We start from the raw sequence: 26,107 nt of genomic DNA on the forward strand, positions 1-26,107 counted from the left end.
GATGAGGCGAGCGCTCCGGGGAGGAACGGGGACCCGGAGCGCTCGGCGTAACAGTACCCCCCCCCTTGGGTCTCCCCCTCTTCTTGGGGCCAAAGAACCTGAGGAAAAAAAACTAAATTTTTTCGTGATGAGGTCCGATGCACATTAGGAGGGGTTCCGTGCGGTAACGCACGAGACAGTCCAATTTTTTATTGTAAACACAATTGATGTAGAGGGGTCTGGCGAGACTGGTCACAGGGACGTTGAACCTGTTGATAAGAGAGGCCAAAAAAAAATTTCCTGCAGATCCGGAATCCAAGAAGGCCATAGTAGAGAAGGTAGAGGCAGATATCCGCACAGGCACAGTAAGGCGTGGAGAAGCAGAGTTGACATCAAGAACTGTGTCACCTTTGTGCGGAGTCAGCGTACGTCTTTCCAGGCGGGGAGAACGGATAGGACAATCCTTCAGGAAGTGTTCGGTACCGGCATAGTACAGGCAAAGATTCTCCATGCGGCGTCGTGTCCTCTCTTGAGGTGTCAAGCGAGACCGGTCAACTTGCATAGCCTCCACGGCGGGAGGCACAGGAACGGTTTGCAGAGGACCAGAGGAGAGAGGAGCCGGGGAGAAAAAACGCCTCGTGCGAACAAAGTCCATATCCAGGCGGAGCTCCAGACGCCATCCGGAAAAACGCATGTCAATGCGAGTGGCAAGATAAATGAGTTCATGTAGGTTAGCAGGAGTCTCTCGTGCGGCCAGAACATCTTTAATGTTGCTGGATAGGCCTTTTTTAAAGGTCGCGCAGAGAGCCTCACTATTCCAGGACAACTCGGAAGCAAGAGCACGGAACTGAATGGCGTACTCGCCAACGGAAGAAACACCCTGGGCCAGGTTCAGCAGGGCAGTCTCGGCAGAAGAAGCTCGGGCAGGCTCCTCGAAGACACCACGGACCTCAGTGAAGAAGGACTGGACTGTGGCTGTGGCAGGATCATTGCGGTCCCAGAGTGGTGTGGCCCCAGACAAGGCCTTTCCAGAAAGGAGACCACGGCAGAGTCTAGAGTCCTCATCAAATTTGTCCGGCAGGGACAAGCAGGGGTTAGGAGCGGCCGGTTGCTGCGGAGGAGTTGCAGGAGCCGGCGGAGGAGATGGTTGTTGCAGTTGCAGCTGCTGTAACGGTGACTTCAGTTGCTGTGTCACGGTGGACAAGTATGCCAGCTGGTGATTTTGTTGGATGATCATCGTGGAAATGTCGGCAAGACTTGACAACGGTACCTCAGCGGAATCCATGGCCGGACGCTGCGGAGGAGTTGCAGGAGACGGCGGAGGAGATGGTTGTTGCAGTTGCAGCTGCTGTGTCAGTGGCAGCAGCTGCTGTAACTGTGACTTCAGTTGCTGTTTCACGGAGGACAAGTATGCCAGCTGGTGATTTTGTTGGGTGATCATCGTGAAAATGTCGGCAAGACTTGACAGCGGCACCTCAGCGGAATCCATGGCCGGATCTACTGTCACGATGCCGGCTGGCAGGAGGTGGATCCTCTGTGCCAGAGAGGGATAGCGAGGACCGTGCTAGTGGACCGGTTCTAAGACACTACTGGTTTTCACCAGAGCCCGCCGCAAAGCGGGATGGTCTTGCTGCGGCGGTAGTGACCAGGTCGTATCCACTAGCAACGGCTCACCTCTCTGGCTGCTGAAGATAGGCGAGGTACAAGGGAGTAGGCAGAAGCAAAGTCGGACGTAGCAGAAGGTCGGGGGCAGGCGGCAAGGTTCGTAGTCAGGGGAGATAGCAGAAGTTCTGGTACACAGGCTTTAAACGCACAAAACGCTTTCACTAGGCACAAGGGCAACAAGATCCGGCAAGGGAGTGCAGGGGAAGTGAGGTATAAGTAGGGAGTGCACAGGTGGAAACTAATTAAGCTAATTGGGAAGATTGGGCCAGGCACCAACATTGGTGCACTGGCCCTTTAAATCGCAGAGACCCGGCGCGCGCGCGCCCTAGGGAGCGGGGCCGCGCGCGCCGGGACAGGACCGACGGAGAGCGAGTCAGGTACGGGGACCGGGGTGCGCATCGCGAGCGGGCGCCACCCGCATCGCGAATCGCATCCCGGCTGGAGGCGGGACCGCAGCGCACCCGGTCAGTGGATCTGACCGGGGCGCTGCAACAACGAGGATGAGGCGAGCGCTCCGGGGAGGAACGGGGACCCGGAGCGCTCGGCGTAACATACATGCAGTTCCTGCATGTAGTTCCTGCATGTAGTTCCTGCAGTTCCTGCATGTAGTTATGATTTTTTCCAGAAGTGCGACAAAATACGTTTAAAAATGTCATCTTCTGACCCCTATAACTTTTTTATTTTTCCACATACAGGGTGGTATGAGGACTAATTTTTTGCGCCGTGATCTGAAGTTTTTATCGCTATGATTTTTGTTTTGATCACTTTTTATTCATTTTTTAATGGTATAAAAAGTGACCAAAATACGCATTTTTGGACTTTGGAATTATTTTACATGTACGCCATTGACCGTGCGGTTTAATTAACGATATATTTTTATAGTTCGGACATTTATGCAAGCGGCGATACCACATATGTTTATTTTTATTTTTATTTACACTGTTTTATTTTTTTTATGGGAAAAGGGGGGTGATTCAAACATTTATTAGGGAAGGGGTTAAATGACCTTTATTAACACTTTTTTTTTACTTTTTATTTGCAGTGTTATAGGTCCCATAGGGGCCTATAACACTGCACACACTGATCTCTTACACAGATCACTGGCGTGTATTAACACGCCTGTGATCAGTGTTGTTGATGCTTGACTGCTCCTGCCTTGATCTCAGGCACAGAGCAGTCATTCATCGATCAGACACCGAGGAGGCAGGTAAGGTCCCTCCCAGTGTCCTGTAAGCTGTTCGGGATGCCGCGATTTCACCGCGGTGGTCCCGAACAGCCCGGCAGACTAGCCGGGATACTTTCACTTTAGAAGCGGCGGGCAGCTTTGACCGCCGCTTCTAAAAGGTTAATACCGCACATTGCCGCGATCGGCAATGTGTGGTATTAGCCGCGGGTCCCGGCCGTTGATGAGTGCCGGGACCGACGCGATTTGATGCTCTTATGAGGAGTGGGCCAAGATACCTGCAGTCTAGAGAAGACACCTGTGCACCTGAGACAGCTGGAGCAGGATCTTATGAGGAGTGGGCCAAGATACCTGCAGTCTAGAGAAGACACCTTCACACCTGAGATAGCTGGAGCAGGATCTTATGAGGAGTGGGCCAAGATACCTGCAGTCTGGAGAAGATATCTTCACACCTGAGACAGCTGGAGCAAGATCTTATGAGGATTGGGCCAAGATACCTGCAGTCTGGAGAAAATACCTTCATACCTGAGACAGCTGGAGCAGGATCTTATGTGGAGCGGGCCATGATACCTGCAGTCTGGAGAATACATCTGTACACCTGAGACAGCTGGAGCAGGATCTTATGAGTAGTGGGCCAAGATACCTGCAGTCTGGAGAATACATCTGTACACCTGAGACAGCTGGAGCAGGATCTTATGAGTAGTGGGCCAAGATACCTGCAGTCTGGATAATACATCTTTACACCTGAGACAGCTGGAGCGGTAGATTATGAGACATGGGCCAAGATACCTGCAGACAAGTGCATAAGTCTCATTGAGAGTTAGGCCATGTTCACACAATGGAAATTCTGAGTGGAATCTGGCGGAAAAATTACGCTTGGAAATTCCAATGCAGCAGAGTCCTATTGTTTTCAATGGGATTCTGCTGGACCGTGCACGTGGCGGAAACATCTGCTGCAGAAATCCGTCAGCAACAAAAAAAAAGTGTTATTATTATTGTTATTATTATTATTAATTATTATTATTAATTATTAAAATTATTTTATTATTTTTGTATAGAAATTGTTTACATATAATTTGAAATGTTAGTGATTGTACTATTTCCTTTCCTATAACAGATGGACCACTTATAAAGCGTGATACCAGTGAAGTTCACATGGACTTTCAGGATCTTGGCTATGAAACCTGTGGAAAGAGTGAAAATGAAATAGATCGAGAAGAAACAACCAGTCCAGGTCAGAAATCTGTAGATCGAGACATGTAAATGTAATGTACCTGTCATCTAAAACAAAAGTGCTTGAGACATCTTGTGATATGAAATAATATGTAACACTATGAATTTGGATTTATTAGATCAATAACTCTGTGGATTTCACATTACAAAATATAACAATGACATAATTATCACTACCCAAATTGGCAATGGCCTCCATCTACAGATCTATCGTGATCATTTTTTGTTTTTTAGCAAAAAAATTAACTGCAAAAAAAAAACAAATATGAACTAAAGGATTATGTCACCTACCAACTTGTTTTACCCCTACAGGAGACAGGACGTAAATGTACATCATGGTGCTGTGGTATTTATCGCACCAAGAAGTACATTTATATCATGCACATGAAGCAGGAGCTGTACTCGCTTTATAGATGGTAGGTCCCAGGTGCTATCAGCAGCCGGGAACTTACCACTAATGGCGGACAATGGCGATCAGTACTGATCACAGCACTCATCAGACCACTCACAGCACCACCCTGGGGTACCATGAGTGAAGATGGCAGCAGGAGGTCTCTTACCCTCTTCAGTTCTCATCTGCAGGGATCTTCTAGTATAGAAAATGTACAAGTAGATCACCGATATTTCTGATCAGTATGGGCAGGGAGGGAGTGCAGTACTGATCTCACCCCCTCCCTCTATCCCTGCCTACTTGCCTATCCGCCCTATATAGCGGTGACAGTCCCTCCCTAAAAATGTGATGGAAGTCACTGTCAACTAAAAAAACTACAATACAGACACAGGTCAGGATACAGTAAGGGAGCACACAGACTAACAGAAATAATATCTAACACACACACACAATTAGTCAATGTTCACTAGCCGAGTCAATACCAGGAGTTGTCAAAGGTGCCAAGTCGCAAATACAGAGAAGAGTCAGGATGCCAAGCCAGAAAGTCACAAATACCGGAAGATCAGGAATATAGATAATAAACGTTAGTTACTTGAGTGAGCTCTATCACAGGCAAGACCTGAAAGCAGACTGCAGGTTTATACAGGCAACACACAGGTGAACTAACACGTCAGCTGACCAGCCCAGAGCTAGGCGTAGCCACAGCAACTAGATAAACAAACACTCTCAGGGATGTTTAACCCTTTGGGTTCTTACAAGTGCTATGCCATTGCAAACAAACATGTGATCCTTTTAGAAATAGATATGGAGGCAAATTTTTACAAAAAAAATTGACATTTTATTTTAAAAACATTCACAGGACATTTTAACGTGATGTGAACCAAGTCAAACACCAGCTATTTGGCAAGGTGAATTTATCAAAATCAGATTTCAAGAGGGGGAGGGGGTGGTTTCTAAATTAAGAAATCTTTATTTCTTTGTCCATGTTCTTCCCAGTAATATATACATATATATATATATATATATATAAAAAATTATCTCCCCATAGAAGCATGTAAGGCCAGTTTATTGAGTGTATGTTAAATAGGGTCAGTGCTAAAAGTAATCGATGACGTCAGTTTAAGCCCAATCACTGGGAGCCCCATTGATCATGATAACAGGGGACACTGCACTAGGTAAAGCATTGCAGCCCCTTTGGTTTTATTATTAAAGGGGTATTCCAGGCAAAAACTTTTTTTTATATATCAACTGGCTCCAGAAAGTTAAACAGATTTGTAAATTACTTCTATTAAAAAATCTTAATCCTTCCAATAGTTAGTAGCTTCTGTCTAACTGCTCAATGATGATGTCACGTCACGGGAGCTGTGCATGATGGGAGAATATCCCTTGCATGATGGGAGAATATCCCCATAGGAGCTGGACAGCTCCCGGGACGTGAGTCATCAGAAAGCAGTTAGACAGAAAACAGCAACTCAACTTCAGAAGCTAATAACTATTGGAAGGATTAAGATTTTTTTCATAGAAGTAATTTACAAATCTGTTTAACTTTCCGGAGCCAGTTGATATATAAAAAAAAGTTTTTGCCTGGAATACCCCTTTAAGCACAATGCCTCCTTAATCTATAAACTGCAAGAGAGCTGCTATTCCAGATATAGCACATGAATAAAAAAAAAATGTCATGGTAAAACAATTATTGTGTGGGTCCCAGAGGTCTTACATGTCGATGGTAAATTGTAGCAAAATGCCATTAATCACTATTAATAGAGAAACACGTTTATTTTGTATATAATAATTGGGTACATATTCTTTATGTTTTATTATTACATTAAATATACCTAAACTCTTTTTATAATTTAGTCTCGTTTATCCAAATGCAGTCACAAACACACACACACATATATATATAAAATATATATATATATATATATATATATATTATCATCACATAAACCATAAAGATACGAAAACCAAGAAACAAGACTGCACTCACCAATGGCAACGGAGATTTATTGCAGCATACCAGGTACACAAACAGGTGGAAGGAGGGAGGCGGGGGACGTACGTCCCCCGCCTCCCTCCTTCCACCTGTTTGTGTACCTGGTATGCTGCAATAAAGCTCTGTTGCCATTGGTGAGTGCAGTCTTGTTTCTTGGTTTTCGTATCTATTGATCTACACACGGACTTTGCACCACCTTAAAGGGTACCTCTCATCAAAAAAACTTTTGATATATTATAGATTAATGTATGCAGAATAACTTTACAATTGCATGTTATTAAAAAATATGCTTCTTTCTATTTAATTTTCCACTTTGAAGAAATGACCACTAGGGGTCTCCCTACCAGTCCTGGCAGCAAGCATTTCAGACTCATGCTGGAGTCCTAAACACTACGAGCTGCCAGTCTGCTTTGTTCACAAAGGAGAACACTCAGAGCTGCCAGCCTGCTTTGTTCACAGCCTGTTTGGCTGTGAACAAAGCAGGCTGGCAGCTCTGAGTGTTTAGGACTCCAGCATGAGTCAGAAATGCTTGCTGACAGGACTGGTCGGGAAAAATACAATAGAAAGAAGCATATTTTTCATTAACATGCTATTGGAAAGTTATTCAACATTCATTAATCTAAAATATATCAAAAGTTTTATTTGATGAGAGGTACCCTTTAACTGGCACTCATACATGCACTCCACCACAGCTCCATATTACTGAAATCACAGCCTTAGTCCTGCTCGTGCCGGTCATTCCATATCTTTGCTGTATAAACCGTAAAGATGTTGTGTGTCGTGCACTATACTTTTGATTTTGATTCTAAACATCTACCATTTCTCCAGAATGTGAAGAGGATGATGACATGTTTATTGAAGTCAACCCAATGGCGGAGAACAATTCTAACTATCAATACTGGTCTCCTATGACACCCTCCACAAACGAAGTCTTTTGGCAAACTGACCACAAACCAGATGCCGATGTACTAGAGCAGCATGTGAAGAAGCTGAAGGACCAGCTCCGGACATCTCAGAAGATGATGCCACATCTGGAAAGCCAGAGTAGCCCATCCTCCAAATCTCACAGCAGCACAGAGGAAGACGAGGGCTGGCAGTCCGATACCACCAGGCATCACTCATGTACATTTATCGAGCAATTAGCCAAAAGAGTATCCAGACTGGAATCTTATGTATACCATCTGGGAAAAGATGCCGGAACTCAGTGCCACCTAAAACCAGCTACTAGTGCTGGGTAAGTAACAAAACTTTACCATCCAAACAATATTGTTACCTGTTTCAATAGCAAATCTCTCCCGCTCTGGATAGTTCCTGACACGGGCAGAGGTGTCAGCAAAGAGCACTGTGGTCAGACTGGAAAGAACAACACAACTTCCTCTGGAGCATACAGCAGCTGATAGGAAGGGTTAAAGGGCATCTGTAGTGCTCTGAACTTTATCCCCTATGCGAAGGATAGGGGATAAGTTTTAGATCGCGGGTGGGTCCGAGCGCTGGGGCCCCTGTGATCTCCTTACGGGGGCCGCGGCAATGTACAGGAAAGGGGGCGTTCTGTCCCCGCATGAAGCGGCAGCCGGCACGCTCCTCCATGAATCCCATAGAGATACATGGAGGGGAGTGCCGGCTGCCACGTCATGCGGGGACAGAACGCCCCCTTTCCTGTATATTGCCGCGGCCCCCGTAAGGAGATCGCGGGGGGCCCCAGCGCTCGGACTCCCCGCAATCTAAAAGTTCAGAGCACTACAGATGTCCTTTAAGATTTTTATATAGAAATAATTTACAAATCTGGCACCAGTTGATTTGAAAAAAATAATTAAAAATAATAATTTTTCACCGGAGTACCCCTTTTAAAGATCCCAGAATGGTATTAAAATAATTTTATTTTATATATGAATTAATTTGACATGTAACATTAAAGAGATGTCCCCATCTGGGACATTAAAGGGGTTATCCAGAAAAAAACTTTTTTTTATATATCAACTGGCTCCAGAAAGTTAAACTGATTTGTAAATTACTTCTATTAAAAAAATCTTAATCCTTTCAATACTTATGAGCTTCTGAAGTTAAGGTTGTTCTTTTCTGTCTAAGTGCTCTCTGGTGACACGTGTCTCGGAAACCGCCCAGTTTAGAAGCAAATCCCCATAGCAAACTACTTCTAAACTGGGCGGTTCCCGAGACACAAGTCATCAAAGAGCACTTAGACAGAAAAGAACAACTCAACTTCTGCAGCTCATAAGTACTAAAAGGATTAAGATTTTTTTAATAGAAGTAATTTACAAATCTGTTTAACTTTCTGGAGCCAGTTAATATAAATAAATAAAAAGTGTTTTTTTTTTTGGATAACCCCTTTAATGTCATAATAACAGGATAACTATAAATGGCTGATAGATGCAGGTCGCAGGCGCTATGTCAAGACTACGAGCCTCTGACTGTTCCTGCTGAAGGTGGTTAGGTAGCTGGGCGCACTTTTTTATGCAGCCTGCGTGACTCCCCTTGACATTAAATGGGTACTCCGGGGGAAAACAATATATTTTTTTAATCAGCTGGTGACCTCTGTCCGTATCAGGAACTGTCCAGAGCAGGAGAGGTTTGCTATGGGTATTTTGGACAGTTTCTGACATGGACAGAGGTGTCAGCAGAGAGCACTGTGGTCAGACAGAAAAGAATTCCAGAAAGAAATACAACTTCCTGTGGAGTATACAGCAGCCGATAAGTACTGGCAGGATTAAGATCTTTAAATAGAAGTAATTTACAAATCTGTTTAACTTTGTGGCACCAGTTGTTTTAAAAAATAATAATGTTTTCCACTGGAGTACCCCTTTAATGGGAATTGTGTAAACCAGTGGACTCCAACTGTGGCCCCTAAAATTTTTGGCACTAGTTGATTTAAAAACCTCTTTCCTTTCGGAGTACCCCTTGAACTTCCCCCTTTCCAGACATACCTAGCTCTTCCTATCATTGCTAAGCATAGAAGATGGTGGTTATCACTTCATTTCCTTCTGTCTATTATGAGTAAGGGCCCTAAACACTCGGAGTGATTATCAGCTAAACAGGCTGTTCTGTGTAATAGGGCCAGCATTCGGGCGACGAATAAGCAATTGCTCATTCATTGCCCTGCTTAAAGGAGTACTCCAGTTTACTAAAATGTATCCCCTATCCAAAGCCAGCACCTCAGGCTCTCTATGCGAAAAGAGCTGTGTCGACCACAGCACAAGGCGGGTTTAAAGGGGTATTCCAGTGAAAAAAGAAATGTTTTTCATATCAACTGGCTCCAGAAAGTTAAACAAATTTGTAAATTACTTCCATTAAAAAAATCTTAATCCTTCCAGTACTTATCAGCTGCTGAAGTTGAGTTGTTCCTTTTTGTCTGACCACAGTGCTCTCTGCTGACACCTCTGTCTGTCTCAGGAACTGTCCAGAGTAGGAGCAAATCCCCATAGCAAACCTCTCCTGCTCTGAAAAGTTCCTGAGACAGACAGAGGTGTCAGCAGAGAGCACTGTGGTCAGACAAAAATGAACAACTCAACTTCAGCAGCCAATAAGTACTGGTAGGATTAAGATTTTTTAATAGAAGTCATTTACAAATTTTTTCACTTTTGGAGCCAGTTGATATGAAAAAAATTGTTTTTCACTGAAATACCCCCATGCCCCCTGAGCTCTCAGGCTCTCCCATAGAGGTGCATAGAAGGGGGGTGTCGGCTATCGGCCAGCGCTTCGTGCTGTGGTCTACACTCTTCATTCATGTAGAGAGCTGGGTGCCATACAGGAGATAGCGGCAATGTCAGAGCAGTCAGAAGTGCCCAGCCACCACACCCCGGGATCAGACACTAAAATTTTTGTAAACCGGAGTACTCCTTTGTCAGCAAAGGAATGCACAGACAATCCCAGGCATGCTGGGACTGTAGTTTTGTATTCTGGGGGGGCCACAGATTGGTGACCGCTGCTTTATGAGATGGGCAAGTATCTTAAAACTTCTCTATTTTTTTTCACTAAACTTGCTCATACCCTTCGTCCCTGCCTACTTGCATACCTGTCCAAAATAACGGGTCCACAACCATGAAGATGGTCCCTTCCAATATGAGTGCAGGGACAGTAAAAGTCAAAACAATAAAATACAATACAGTGGGTGTCGGGAAACAGCTAGAGGCACACAAAACTAACAGAAATAAAACTAAACAAACACACAGTCAAATCAGACTCAAAACAAGCCAGGTCCTAGCCAAGAGGTAACAGAGTACAATAACAGAGAGCAAAAGAGGAGTCAAAAGCCGAGCCAAGATCAATATCCAGATAACAGAGAACAATGAACGCTAGTTACTGAAACTAAGTTCTTTCACTGGCAACCAGGAACAGAGTGAGCTGAACTTAGAGGGGTACTCCGCCCCTGGACATCTTATCCCCTATCCAAAGGATAGGGGATAAGATGTCTGATCACGGGGGTCCCACCACTGGGGACCCCCGCAATCTTGGCTGCGGCACCCCGCTGTCATCACTGCACAGAGCAAACTCGCTCTTTGCGTAATGACGGGCGATACAGGGGCTGAAGTATCGTGATGTCATGGCTCCGCCCCTTGTGATGTCACATTCCGCCCCCTTAATACAAGTCTATGGGAGGGGGCGTGGTGGACGTCACGCCACCTCCCATAGACTTGCCTTAAGGGGGCGGGCCGTGACATCACAAGGGGGCGGAGCTGAGATGTCACGATGCTCCAGCCCCTGTATCGCCCGTCATTGCGCACAGAGAGAGTTTGCTCTGTGCAGTGATGACAGCGGGGTGCCGCAGCCAAGATTGCAGGGGTCCCCAGCAGCGGGACCCCCCGCAATCAGACATCTTATTCCCTATCCTTTGGATAGGGGATAAGATGTCTAGGGGCAGAGTACCCCTTTAAGTATCCAAGCCCACAGGTGCAGGCTCAGTCTGGTAACTGCTAAACAGCCCAGACTGGCTAAGACATAGCCAAGCAACCAGGCCAAGCCAAAGCTCAGGGAAGGTTAACCCTTTGTGTTCTTACAATAGTTTTACCTATTTCAGGAAATACGACTGGTTGATTCAGGAGCAGGCCCGAGAGCTATCCCTACTGAGACAGAAGGTGAGAGAAGGACAAAGTGTGTGTCATGTTCTCGCCCAACATCTAGAAGAAACCATCAAATCTTTTGAAGAGATGCTTCGAGCCAATGACATCGACTATTTCATGGGGCAAAGTTTCAGAGAACATCTATCTGAAGGAAGTCAACTGGCAAAGAAACTGAACAGTAAACTCAACAGCAGTAAGTATTGAACTTATAACAATACATCCAATGAAAGGTTTTCATAAGATTTGGTGGTCTTTGTTTTCTTTGCTATAGCAATAATCTTGAATATTTTTTACTTGACCAGAAATAGTACTTCTAAATTAGAGTGTACCTGTCATATCATTTGGCTCCTAAATCCCTCTGTTCTGCTGCTCCCTTATTCTGACATCCACTGCTCAGGAAGGGGCATGTCCAAGGCAAGCACTGAGTCCGCCCTCACTCAACATGCATTCACCCTGAGTCTGCTGTCCTTTGCTGGGTCTCTTCATCCAATCACTGCAGGCTGCTCTGTAACCCCTCCCCACTCCGTCTTCATGCTAAAGTCTGATAGGACAGGAGTGAGCACAGAGGAATGCTAGTCCCACCACCACTTTTTTCCAGGCTGTATTTTAGCTGCAGTCGGGTCAGGATTATGTTCTGGATGGTATGGGGACACCTAGTGGTCTTTTTTTTTTATAAGCCATGATTTCTATGAAAAGGAGAAACAAATTATAGTGATTCCTCAACATACAATGGTAATCCGTTCCAAATGGACCATCGTTTGTTGAAACCATCGCATGTTGAGGGATCCGTGCAATGTAAAGTATAGGACAGTGGTCTACAACCTGCGGACCTCCAGATGTTGTAAAACTACAACACCCAGCATGCCCGGACAGCCATTGGCTGTCCGGGCATGCTGGGTGTTGTAGTTTTGCAACATCTGGAGGTCCGCAGGTTGTAGACCACTGTTAGAGGAAGTTGTACTCACGTGTCCCCGCCGCTCCGGACCCATCACCGCTCGTCACCGCTGCCCGGGATGTCGCCGTCCATCGCTGTTACCGCGTCCCCGGCAAGGCCTCTGCTTCCCCGGAATCTGCGCTCTCCGTCGCCGCCATCACGTCGTTACGCACGCCGCTCCTCTTGGATGACGGGACGGCGTGCGCAGCGACGTGATGATGTCGATTGAGAGCGCCGACGATGCTGAGGATCCCGAAGAGGACGCGCCGGAGCCCCGAGGACAGGTAAGTGATCGTCAGCGGAGCACACGGGGCACCGTAAATGGCTATCCGGTGGCAGCTGAAACAGTCTGCGCTGCCGGATAGCCGTTTATGCGATGGCCCCGACATACAAAAGCATCATATGTTGATGCTGCCTCTGAGAGGCCATTGTATGTTGAAATGATCGTATGTCAGGGCCATCATAGGTCAAGGGGTCACTGTATAAAGTATATTAGAAAGGTTAATGTTTTGCCAAGATAAAACTTTTTTTTAAGTAAAAATATGTGTAATAAGGTAAATATACACCACTGGTTATAGGTATAGAATATGAATGCGCGCTAGAATAATTGTATATCACTTGCATTTAATTCCTCTATCATGCCTAGAATAATTTTACGGCAACACAAATATAAAATATTTCATTAAAGTTATATATTTTTTTAATCCTTTTTTATTTTTATTTTTTTTCCATGTATAGAGGGATTTTCAAAGGTGAATAAAAATCAGAAAGATGAATCACTGGCAAACAGGTAAAAATCGTACCGATCTCTGCTTGATAGACTGGCTGTAGAAGGAATGTAGGCTTCCGAGTTAAATCATCTTGTGTCAGATCATGGGGGAGGGGTGTGGGGGGGGGGGGGGTACGGATGTTAAAACGCCAACATAGACAATCAATGGAGCAGCAGGGCACATACTTGTCTGTCACTTTGTTCAGATGGGGGCTTCAGGAGTCTTTTGTTTTTGAGATTGTGCGAGGTCTCAGTGGTTGGACCCCCTGCTATGAAATATTTATCCCATATGCTGTGGATAGGGGGGGGGGGTTGTCCCAATAATTAAAGATCACATTTTATTAAAGATCAGGAAAAACATAACTTTAATGGAATTATTTAAAAGAATGCATCTATATATAGATATGGGTGTGGGTTGTTCTTATTGGGCAGCCCCTATTACAGTAACTGCCTCCTATGTACTTTTAACAGAACTAGAGTGAATCTGCGGATGGACAATTTAAAGGAGACTTACCAGAATTGTCCTTTCTCTTCATCTAGCAGCCATGGTTCCTTAGAGTCCATCTTGTTTGATGATCAGCTTTCTACCAACGATGAACTAGACGGCTGTTCGGAGCTGTCTGTAACAAGTGACTGCTCCTGCTATGAACAAGACAGCACCCACGACTCAGGTATTTTATAAGAGGAAGTACAAGGAAGCAGAGGAAAATATAGTTTATGTTTATTCTATACCGTGAAGCATCTCTAGAAACTTGGTAGTAGGTAGTGTTGATAGTGAACTGGAACTTAGCTATTACGAGAATAGGCAAATGCCAGAACTTACACTGTATATACAGATGAAATATAGTAGAGTTTATGGGATGTTCCAATACTGACAATCTTCGCAGACCAAGAATGAAACAGCAGAGCAGGACAGTTAAATCATACTTTACCATGACGCTGGTCCAGCAGCAGGATGTTTACAACTACTGGGCAATCACTTCGACCTGAGAGTAACATGATTTCCTGTTATTTTCAAACATCCTGCCGCTGGATCAACGTCATGGTAAAGTATGACTTAACTGTCCGGCAGGCAGGCGCAGGGAATAGTTAGTGCAGAGGATATGTCTAGGGAGAGGAGCTTTAATTACGGCTGAGAGAACAGTGAGGGGGAGAGAAGAAAACAGTGTGGAGTAATGGAGAGGGCATGACAGCACTGTTGCAGTGAGCAGTGCATGGAGGACAAGACTCCTATGGCTGTTTGAAAAAAACGCCTGAAAAAACGCCAGTGCAATTTCCTGCGTCTGGCATTTTTTTCAGGCGTTTTTTCAGGCATTTTTTCATTTGTGTGGAAATTGCATTTTTGGCACCTTGGCAGTTTTCCAGCCTTTCCAAGTTGGATTTTTTGAACTTTTTGTCTGCTGTTCCTCTTCCTGGGAACAGCCCCTTTTTTTTACAGGTGAAAAAATGTCAAAGAAAAACACCAAATGCAAAACATACATGGTGTTTTTAATGGCGCTCTTTTTAGAAAAATGCCACAATTTTGACAAAAAAAACGCCAGTGGCTCAACATGCTGCGACTTTGGAAAACCGCCAAGGAGCTGAAAAACGCCAAAAGGATTTAAAAAGAAAGCCAAAATGAGAAAGGCCAAGTGGAAAAAGAATTTAGCAATTTCTCATTGATTTACAGCTAACTTCTGGCCGCAGCGTTTTTTTGGCTGAAAAAACGTCATGCGGCAGATTTTGGGTTTTTCTCTGCGTTTTTCCTAAAAAAAAAAAAAAAAAAAGTAGAAACTTAGCCTATCACTGCTGGGCTTCAGGAGGCTGGGGAAGCTGGGTTGCAGGCAGTATGCTTGCCACCCAGCTTTTCAATTCTCCTGAGCAGCTCCAATAGGGTAGCCTTATCAGACAGATATTCTCATTAGAGTTAGGGTAGAAAGACTGGGCAATGCTGGGTAATCAGTTAGCATGACATAAAATGAAACATCTAAAATGTAAGCGATACAGATAGTTACAGTGTTTTCTTGTGCTAAGATAATACTGCAGGACAATAATCGTGTAATAATCCTAAGAACATTTTACTTCACTCGCAATTTCTTCTAGACTTGTGCTGCAATTCTGTATTCTCAAACAATGCTCCACCTATGGATACAGACCACACAAATGGACTTTATATACTTTGTCACGCTGATGACTTTAATGCATTAAAGAAGAATATATTGGATGGGAAGACACTGTTACACAACATTGGGACACGTCTACCTTTCCTGGAAGGACATGGAGGCAAGGTGATACAAGTTAAAGTCAATGCAATGCGTCTCTGTCAACGTTATATTCTGCTTGCATAGTAAGGGTTGCTATTCACACGGAGGAATTTCCGCTTGCAGAATTCCACCTCAAATTAAAGCGGTACTCCGGTGGAAAACTATTTTTTTTTTTTAAATCAACCGGTGCCAGGAAGTTAAACAGATTTGTAAATTACTTCTATTAAAAAATTGTAATCCTTCCAGTACAAATTAGATGCTGAATACTACAAAGGAAATTCTTTTCTTTTTGGAACACAGAGCTCTCTGCTGACATCACGAGCACAGTGCTCTCTGCTGACATCTCTGTCCATTTTAAGAACTGTCCAGAGTAGGAGAAAATGGACAGAGATGTCAGCAGAGAGCACTGTGCTCGTGATGTCAGAAGAGAGAACTGTGTTCCAAAAAGAAAATCATTTCCTCTGTAGTATTCTGCAGCTAATAAGTACTGGAAGGATTAAGATTTTTTTAATCGAAGTAATTTACAAATCTGTTTATTAAAAAAATTTGAGTTGATTTAAAAAAAATTAAAAGTTTTCCACCAGAGTACCCCTTTAAAGCCCATAGACTTCTATGGGATTCCGCACTCCCATTCAACCTTCTGAAATTCCGCTTGCGGAATTTCAGAAGGTTGAATGGGAGTGCGGAATCCCATAGAAGTCTATGGGCTTTAATTTGAGGCGAAATCCCGCCATGTGAATAGACCCTTATAGTGTCGTACAGTGGCCATTCCCCTTGTCAAAGCAGGGTGTCCCTACACAGTCTGACATGGCAGCACCCCGTAATAGTACATCATGGTGCCCTAGGACTTAGCGCACCATGACGTACATTTACGCCATGAACATAAACAAAGCTCACGAGCTGGGTTTGCTTCCTGCACGGCGGGTCCCAGCTTTTATCAGGAGCTGGGACCTCATCACCAATAGCGATGTTCACCATTAACCCTTTAGTAGCCATGATCAATACTAATCATGGCACCTAAAAAAAGTTGCAGTCCTTTAGAAATCCGTCGGACCACCCACAGCAAGATTGCAGGGGTCCGATGAGTTAAGAGGGCGACCAGGGCTCTCCTCACCTGCTCCAAGGCCAGCTCCCGTGATCCTCTTGTATGGTCTGCCTTTTGGCCCGCTATACAAGTAGATCGCCGATTGCACTGATCAGTGACATGCCAATGCATAGCACTGAATAGTAAAAGCAATCAATAGATTGCTATAAAAAATTCTCCTTATTCAAATAAATAAATTTATAAATCCTTTTTAAAAGTAAACAAGCCCCTCCCCCAATAAAAATGAAATCGCCCCTTTTTCCCATTCTGCAAATCAAAACAATGTAAAATAGAAAATTTACATATTTGGTATCACCACATGACTGAACTATTGAATTTCTGATCCTGTATGGTGAACGGCATAAACGTAAAAATAACACCACATAAAAAAAAGTCCAAAAATTATAATTTTAGGTCGCATCACATTGAAAATGGAATAAAAAGTGAAGAAAAAAGTCACAACGGCACAAAATTTCCTTTAAAAACTACAGATCATGGTGCAAAAAAAAAAACCCAACACAGATCTGTAGGTGGAAAAATAAAGTTATATATGGGTCAGAATAGGGCAAATTTTAAGGTTTGCCATTTTCTTACAGAAATGTTTTACTTTTTTTTAAAGTGGTACAGTAACAGACAAATATTTAAAGATGGGTATCCTTTTAATTTTATTGACCCTTACAAAAAAGAGAACATGCCAGTTTTACTTTAAAGTGTACAGTGTAAAAACAAAACCTCCCAAAAGTTGCAAATTATTATTTTTTCAAATATTTTCAATATTTTTTTCCCCCCACAAATAATTTTTTTTTATTGTGCAGTACGTTTTATGGTGAAATGAAAGGTGTCATTGCAAAGTACAATTGGCCGCTCAAAAAAACAGGCCCTCATTTGGGTCTTTAAATGGAAAATTTGGCTGTCCTCAAGTGTCTTCAAGGCCCAAATGGGCTGTGTACTAAAAGGGTTAAAGAGGAACTTATTTTTGACCAACATGTTTTCACATTATCTCATCTTCAATTTTTTTTTTTTGTTTGTTTTTTTAGGTGATGGATTGTGCAAATGTCAACAAGTTGTTACCTGCTCTTAAGACCCTGGATACTATTTTGGAGGAATCAATTTCTATCCTGGGCTTGTTCTGGAGTGTGACCCAACATTCTCAACAAGTTAACAAACAGCAGAAAAAAGAGGTAAATATGGTTTTGGCCTCCAATAACGTATTTAGGATTTTAACCACATTTAAAGGTGTTATAAGGTCCACCATAAGGTGACTTTACGAATTACCTGTCAGCCAGTAATGGACATGCTTACCAAGGATCCGTACTTGTGCTTAGTGGTAAATGGTTCTGTGTCCCCCATCACGCTGCTGGTTTGTGTGAACTGGCTATTTCATGTTTCTGTCCCCTCCCTCCAACTATAATCCCCAGGATACCGTGTTTCTAAGTGGGAGGTGACTTATCTCCCTCCCACACACCAACCACCCCGCCCATTGCAGGACAGCTAGGCTCCCTTCCATGCTGTGCTGTGCTTAAAGGGGTACTCCGCCCCTAGACATCTTATCCCCTATCCAAAGGATAGGGGATAAGATGTTAGATCGCCGGGGTCCCGCTGCTGGGGACCCCGGGGATCGCTGCTGCAGCACCCCGCTATCATTACTGCGCAGAGCGAGATTGCTCTGCACGTAATGACGGGCAATACAGGGGCCGGTGCATCGTTACGTCACGGCTCCGCCCCTCGTGACGTCACGGCCCGCCCCCGTCAATACAAGTCTATGGGAGGGGGTGTGGCGGTCGTCACGCTCCCTGCCATGGACTTGCATTAAGGGGACGGGCCGTGATGTCATGAGGGCGGAGCCATGAGGTCACGCTGCTCCGGCCCCTGTATCGCTCGTCATTACGCACAGAGCGAACTCGCTCTGTGCAGTAATGATGGCGGGGTGCCTCAGCGGCGATCCCCGGGGTCCCCAGCAGCAGGACCGCGGCGATCTAACATCTTATCCCCTATCCTTTGGATAGGGGATAAGATGCCAGGGGCAGAGTACCCCTTTAAAACTACAATTCCCTGCAGCCCTATGGAGAAGGATCTCCCTCTCACCCAGCGGTTGCTCTACCCATTGAAGCACAGACAGGCTCCCTTTCAACACCTGACTAGTGATGCATTGTCTCAGGCTGCACAGTAACATGAAAAAAGCCTGAGACAACACTCATTTTGTATGCTGCTAAAAATGAACATCTGGGCAATGATCACATAAGAATTACGAGACCAGCAATCAAACACAGGTACAGACACTATACTATGAAGTTCACTAACTTTAAAGCCCCTGTAGCACAGTCAATACCCCTTGAAATGTATCAATAGTTTAGCCGAGTACCAAAGCTGACGTCAGTTGAGAACTTTTGTACCTTCGTTTAAGCAATCAACGGGAGTCTCAGCACCCAGACCCCCACCGACCAAAACTCATGACATGTCAAAAATTTTGAAAAAGTGATTTGTATCCTTTAATTTACCATGCAAAATGGCACTCACGAATACACTTTTTACTATACTAAAACAAATCTACAAAGTAATATCTTGCGAAAATCACTGAGGTTGTTGCCATTTGTAGAAGGTTCTCTTAAGCTGCTGGTGTTGACTTATGGCTTTAGGTTTATATTTAGCTTACCAGATTTTTTATTTGTATAACATCAAGTAGTGGAGCTAAGGATTAACAGAACAGAGAACAAATACCGTATTTTTCGCCGTATAAGACGCACTTTTTCTTCCCCAAAACTGGGGGAAAAAAAGTTGGTGCGTCTTATACGGCGAATACACCCCTATCGCCGCGGTCCCTCCGGCCATCAACGGCCGGGACCCACGGCTAATACAGGACATCACCGATCGCGGTGATGCCCTGTATTAACCCTTCAGACGCGGCGGTCAGCTTTGATCGGCGCGTCTGAAGGGTTAATACAGGGCATCACCGCGATCGGTGATGTCCTGTATTAGCCGCGGGTCCCGGCCGTTGATGGCCGCAGGGACCGCCGCGATAGGGGTGTATTCACCGTATAAGACGCACCAACTTTTCCCCCCCAGTTTTGGGGAAGAAAAAGTGCGTCTTATGCGGCGAAAAATACGGTATTTGTTCTCTGTTCTGTTAATCCTTAGCTCCACCGCGGCGGTACCGAACAGCCCGACTGAATAGCCGGTTAGTGCTTACAGGACACCGAGGGGGACCTTACCTGCCTCCTCGGTGTCTTCTCCGTTCAGGGATCCCCTGTATGCCGGCGCTCTCCTTCCTCGTCATCACGTCGTCGCGTACGTGCGTCGGCGTGCGTAACGACGTGATGGCGGCGACGGAGAGTGAGGATACCCGGCCGGCAGCAGAGACGTACAAAATTACAACTCCCAGCATGCCCGGACAGCCAACGGCTGTCCGGGCATGCTGGGAGTTGTAGTTTTACAACATCTGGAGGTCCGCAGATTGAAGACCACTATTGGGTTCAAAATCTTTATTTTTTTCGATTTTTCCCCTAAAAATTGGGTGCGTCTTATACGCCGGTGCGTCCTATACGACGAAAAATACGGAAATTCTATGCTTAGTAAGGCCGTTTGTATTTAGGGCAGTGTTTCGCGACCAGTGTGCCTCCAGCTGTTGCAAAACTACAACTCCCAGCAAGCCCGGACAGCCGTTGGCTGTCCGGGCATGCTGGGAGTTGTAGATTTGCAACAGCTGGAGGCACACTGGTTGGGAAACATTGATTAAAGGTATAAATACCTACATTTTGCATTCAGTCTGCTTCTGTTTTGTTGTACCACCAATAAAATCAACCCTTGCAAATATTTTACTGTCATTTTGCCTATTAATGTAAAGGGTTAAATGCATCAAGCCAGAGGTAAAGTGGCTGCAATTTTGAAGAAATTCAGTGTGGTTATAAAATGTAACACTGTATTTATATCTGTAGAATGACAGAGAAAGTCGTGCCATATTCTTCCATCAGACACGGCATTATAGAGTTAAAGGACTAGTCCAGGATTGGAAAACGTAGGCGCTATCCTAAGCTGTGCCATAGCGCTGTATTGAGGGGGCGTGTCGGCCTGTGCTTTGTGAGGTGGTCGAAACACCCCTTTCCCACAGACTGCCAGGGCCCCATACAGAAGATCGCGCAATCTTATCACCAGGGCTCAAGTCCTGCAGGAGCGTGTGGGAACTGAGTTTCTGCACTTTTTCCACAGCAGGAACACCGTTCCCATTAGCAGGACCAGCCGTAGAGTAGAAATCTTGGGTGAGTTCCCACACTTTTTTTTTTTCCAAGACCTCTGCTCATCACCTATCCTTAGGATAGGATAAGGGAAAAGTTTTCCAATCCTGGACTACTCCTTTAACCCCTTAACGACGCAGGATGTAAATATACGTCCTGGTGAGCTGGTACTTAACGCACCAGGACGTACATTTACGTCCTTTGCATAACCGCGAGCTGATAGCAGCCAGGGACCCGCCCATAACCTGGACATCAGCGCGATTAACCCCTCAGATTCCTTGATCAATACAGATCACGGCATCTGCAGCATCGCGGTACTTTGAATGGATGATCGGATCGCCTGCAGCGCTGCCGTGGCGATCCGATCATCCAGCACGGCAGCCAGAGGTCCCCTCACCTGGCTTCGGCCATCTCCCGGGGTCTTCTGCTCTGGTCTGAGATCGAGCAGACCAGAGCAGAAGATGACCGATAATACTGATCAGTGCTTTGTCCTATACATAGCACTGAACAGTATTAGCAATCGAATGATTGCTATAAATAGTCCCCTATGGGGACTATTAAAGTGTAAAAGTAAAAGTAAAAAAAGTTAAAAATGAAAGACCCCCTCCCTCAATAAAAATTTAAATTGTCCCATTTTCCCTATTTCACCCCCAAAAAGTGTAAAAAAAAATATTTTATATACATATTTGGTATCGCCGCGTGCGTAAATATCCGAACTATTAAAATAATATGTTAATGATACCGTACGGTGAACGGCGTGAACGTAAAAAAAAAATTAAAAAAATAGCTGTTTTTTTTAATAACATTTTATTTCAAAAAAATTAATTAAAAAAGTATTAAAAGTTTTATATAAGCAAATATGGTATCAATAAAAAGTGCAGATCACGGTGCAAAAAATGAGCCCTCATACCGCCGCTTATACGGAAAAATGAAAAAGTTATAGGTCTTCAAAATAGGGGGATTTTAAACGTACTCATTTGGTTAAACAGTTTGTGATTTTTTTTTAAGCGCAACAGTAATAGAAAAGTGTATTATCATGGGTATCATTTTAATCGTATTGACCCTCAGAATAAAGAACACATTTTATTTTTACCGTAAATTGTACGGCATGAAAACGAAACCTTCCAAAATTTGCAAAATTGCGGTTTTCTATTTAATTTCTCCACACACATAGTATTTTTTTGGGTTGCGCCATACATTTTATGGTAAAGTGAGTGATGTCATTACAACGGACAACTGGTCGCATAAAAAACAAGCTCTCATACCAGTCTGTGGATGAAAATATAAAAGAGTTATAATTTTTGAAGGCGAGGAGGAAAAACGAAAACGTAAAAATAAAATTGTCTGAGTCCTTAAAGAGTACCAGTCATCATCTAAACTTTCCCTGATCCCCCTCCCCATCTGTCCCTTTCTCTAACTATGCCTATCCGTGTGTTTATTGAGGTTTAAAACGCTGTGGAAATACCTTTTTTTTATCCCTCTTCATTAGCTCAGGAGCATTGTCTTTCTGAGGGGTGGAAGGAGGCGGGTCCCGGCAGGCATGATGTCACATGAAGCCTGGCCGGGACTCTGCTTCTGCCAGTCTTCCTGTATGCTGCTCTCCCTCTGCATCAGTGTTTCCCAACCAGGATACCTCCAGCTGTTGCAAAACTACAACTCCCAGCATGCCCAGACAGCCAACGGCTGACAGCAGCCTGTCTCTCTCTCTCCTGTGTCTCTCTGCACTAAAAAGTCAATGCTGAGAACCAGGGGCTGAGGGAGCAATTACAGAGGCAGTGATTAAGATGAATGTCAGGGGGGGGGGGCTTAGAGCAGGGAGTTCAGTGAGTGCAATGTATAAGATAACGTGTGGTGAGGGGCAGGGAGAACACAGAGCAGGGGGAGGGGGAGGTGACTGGCTGTTATATGAGAGGCATGTGCAGGCTTGTAGCTCACAGTGCTGCTCCAGGCTGGGAGCAAGTCCTGAGCTGAGAGGACTGAACTTCCGGTGGAAGGACCAGAGCCCTTTCAGCATTAGTCCTAAAAGCTGTACACTTACTATGAAAAGCATAGGAAGCTGCCTGCAGACCAGGCATAGAAGAGTGACCCCTAGTGGCCAAAAGTATAAAATGAAAAAACTGGTATAAATATTAATATTTTTTAATGAAGATATATTACAATATGTCTTCATTAATGATTATGAACAACATATTAAAAGTTTTTGTTGATGACAGGTACTCTTTAAGGCCCAAATGGGCTGCGTCCTTAAGGGGTTTATGGAGGAGATTTATCAAGACCTGTGCAGAGGAAATGTTGACCAGTTGCCCATAGCAACCAATCAGATCGATTCTTTCATTTTGCAGATGCCTTTTCAAAAATGAAAGAAGCTATCTGATTGGTTGCTATGGGCAACTGAGCAACTTTTTCTCTGCACAGGTTTTGATAAATCTCCCCCTATTCTCTCTTAGGAACTTTGCATTGAGACATGTCTGCGGCTGGGGAGACTGCGTACACCTCCACGTACATGACCCTGCAGAAGTGTTTCTCAGTCAAGGTGCCTCCAGTTGTTGCAAAACTACAACTCCCAGCATGCCCGGACAGCCAAAGGCTGTCCGGGCATGCTGGGAGTTGTAGTTTTGCAACAGCTGGAGGCACCCTGGTTGGGAAACACAGCTCTGCAGTGTGTGCATGAAGGTCAACTCACAACTATTGGCTTATAAAGTGTCATGTAATGTATACGTGTTGTATTGTTATTGATGTACAATCTTTTTATGACAGGAACAGATGATGAAAGATGAGATCTGCTCCCTGAAAAAGAAGATAAAAGAACAGGAATTAATGTTACAGAAAGCATCGGCCCACGTGAGGCATGTAAACCTTGCCAAGGAAGGCATGGAAAAGCTTATCATGAAACAACGTAAGTACTTTGGGGGAATTTGTGAGGCTTTTGCATCACAATGTACATAAAAAAATCCAAACGAGTAGAATGTTTTGACTTCCCCCAAATAATGAGAACTTAAAGGGGTACTCCGCCCCTGGCATCTTATCCCCTATCCAAAGGATAGGGGATAAGATGTTAGATCGCCGTGGACCCGCTGCTGGGGACCCCGCGGATCGCCGCTGCAGCACCCCGCCATCATTACTGCACAGAGCAAGTTCGCTCTGTGCGTAATGACGGGCGATACAGGGGCCGAGCAGCGTGACGTCATGGCTCCGCCCCTCATGACATCACGGCCCGTCCCCTTAATGCAAGTCTATGGCAGGGGGCGTGACGATCGCCACGCCCCCTCCCATAGACTTGTATTAACGGGGGCGGGCCGTGACGTCGCGAGGGGCGGAGCCGTGATGCAACGATGCTCCGGGCCCTGTATTGCCCGTCATTACGTGCAGAGCGATCTCGCTCTGTGCAGTAATGATGGCGGGGTGCTGCAGCAGCGATCCCCGGGGTCCCCAGCAGCGGGACCGTGGCGATCTGACATCTTATCCCCTATCCTTTGGATAGGGGATAAGATGTCTAGGGGCAGAGTACCCATTTAAAGGGGTGCCCCGGTGGAAAACAAGTGGATAACAAATGTGTTCAAATCAACTGGTGCCAGAAACTTATACAGATTTGTACATTTCTCCTATATAGAAATCTTAATCCTTCCAGTACTTATCAGCTGCTGAATGCTCCAGAGGAAGTTGTGTAGTTCTTTCCAGTTTGACCACAGTGCTCTCTGCTGACACCTCTGCCCGTGTCAGGAACTGTCCAGAGTAGAAGCAAATCGCCATAGCAACCCTCTCCAGCTCTGAACAGTTCCTGACACAGACAGCGGTGGCAGCAGAGAGCACTGTGGTCATTCTGGAATGAACTAAACAACTTCCTGTGGAGCATACAGCAGCTGATAAGTACTGGAAGGACTAAGATTTTTATATAGAAGTAATTTACAAATCTGTTTAACTTTCTGGCACCAGTTGTTTCCACCTTTAAATAAGCACTGTCATTTGGACAGACGTTTGCATAGATCAGTAAATATAAGAAACTTTGCAATATATCTTATTAAACTAAAATGCTTCTTTCTCCTGTTATCAAGCTTCTCCACCCACGTCCTGTTGTTCAAATCGTCTCTGAAAATCAGCTCAGCTTTGTCTTATGTCTACAAGAAAAGCAATATAAGTCTATAGAGGGGGGGGAGCTCTGCCCACCAGCTCTGGGAGAACTGCAAATTAGAGAAATCTGCTGAAAAATACCATATACATGTCATATAATGGGCAGAAATATTGCTGCCTCTGATGAGTAAGTAGTCAGTCCCCTGTGTGGTGGAGCGCCCGGAACTGGTCACCGCACTCAGGGTTGTACTCACGCCTCTTTGTCCTCTGATCACACCTACTGAGGTGTACTTATGCGTGAGTGCCAGCGCGGGCACAGGCAACTTTTAGGACCCCCTGCATTCTCCAGAATGGGGCTGTCTCTCCCAGGAAATGGAGTGGTGTGTAGGCACTGTCTATTGGAGCATCGTGCACTCTCTTTGGGAGCACCGGAGATGTCCGTACAGTACCCGTGAGTACAACGTTCATGTACCTCTAGTAGAGAATGCATAGATAGCATGACAACACAACACCCCATGCATAGGGATAGACTGGCCCTCTTCTGATCACAGGGGTTCTGACCTCTGCGGATAGGGGGATACGTTTTAAATCCAGTAAGGTGAAAAATACATTTTTTACAATTTTACATCCATTTATGTTTTTATTGCAGTGACATCTACCTGTGGCATATTGAAGAAAGCAAGATCAAATATACTGGTAAGAGCAATGCTAGTAATGAATAAAACATTAATATAAAATAAATGTTGTTACCGTATATACTCGAGTATAAGCCGAGTTTTTCAGCATGATTTTTCAGCATGATTTATACTCGAGTGAACTCTCTGCCTGTCAATCTCTTCTCCATGGTCTTCAACCTGGGGACCTCCAGATGTTGCAAAACGACAACTCCCAGCATGCCCGGACAGCCATCGGCTGACTGGGCATGCTGGGAGTTGTAGTTTTGAAACCTCTGGAGGTCCGCAGGTTGAAGACCACTGCGGCCTTCGCCATCATCCAGACACCCCCTTTAGTTTTCTACTCACCTCCCCTCGGTGGGAAGGAAGGGTGAGCAGGTCCGGGCCATCTATGCTGCAGGGACCGTCCGGTGGGGAGGGTTAGTCGTTCCGGGCTGTCCATTTTCACCGGGGGGGGCCTTCTTCTCCGTGGTCCGGGACCGGACTAGTGACGTTGCCTTGACGACGACGCACAGGGACGCACACGGGGCCGGGCCCGAAGCGCGGAGAAGAGGCCCCCCCCCCCCCGGTGAAAATGGACAGCCCAG

The 26,107-nt window shown here is 45.0% G+C and overlaps 1 protein-coding gene across 1 annotated transcript in view; it reads left to right on the forward strand.

The window, feature by feature from the left end:
- PDE4DIP (phosphodiesterase 4D interacting protein) overlaps window positions 1–26,107 on the forward strand; it is a 190,313-nt gene that overhangs the window by 159,507 nt on the left and 4,699 nt on the right. Inside the window, exons 27-35 of the mRNA XM_056528102.1 lie at window positions 3,945–4,061; window positions 7,276–7,681; window positions 11,477–11,712; window positions 13,192–13,243; window positions 13,763–13,893; window positions 15,305–15,489; window positions 17,587–17,730; window positions 23,536–23,674; window positions 25,496–25,542. Of these exons, the coding sequence (XP_056384077.1) occupies window positions 3,945–4,061; window positions 7,276–7,681; window positions 11,477–11,712; window positions 13,192–13,243; window positions 13,763–13,893; window positions 15,305–15,489; window positions 17,587–17,730; window positions 23,536–23,674; window positions 25,496–25,542 (1,457 nt within the window). The remainder of the gene's footprint in view (window positions 1–3,944; window positions 4,062–7,275; window positions 7,682–11,476; window positions 11,713–13,191; window positions 13,244–13,762; window positions 13,894–15,304; window positions 15,490–17,586; window positions 17,731–23,535; window positions 23,675–25,495; window positions 25,543–26,107) is intronic.

Source organism: Hyla sarda, chromosome 6 (genome assembly GCF_029499605.1).
Source record: "Hyla sarda isolate aHylSar1 chromosome 6, aHylSar1.hap1, whole genome shotgun sequence".
In the NCBI taxonomy this organism is placed as follows: Eukaryota; Metazoa; Chordata; class Amphibia; order Anura; family Hylidae; genus Hyla; species Hyla sarda.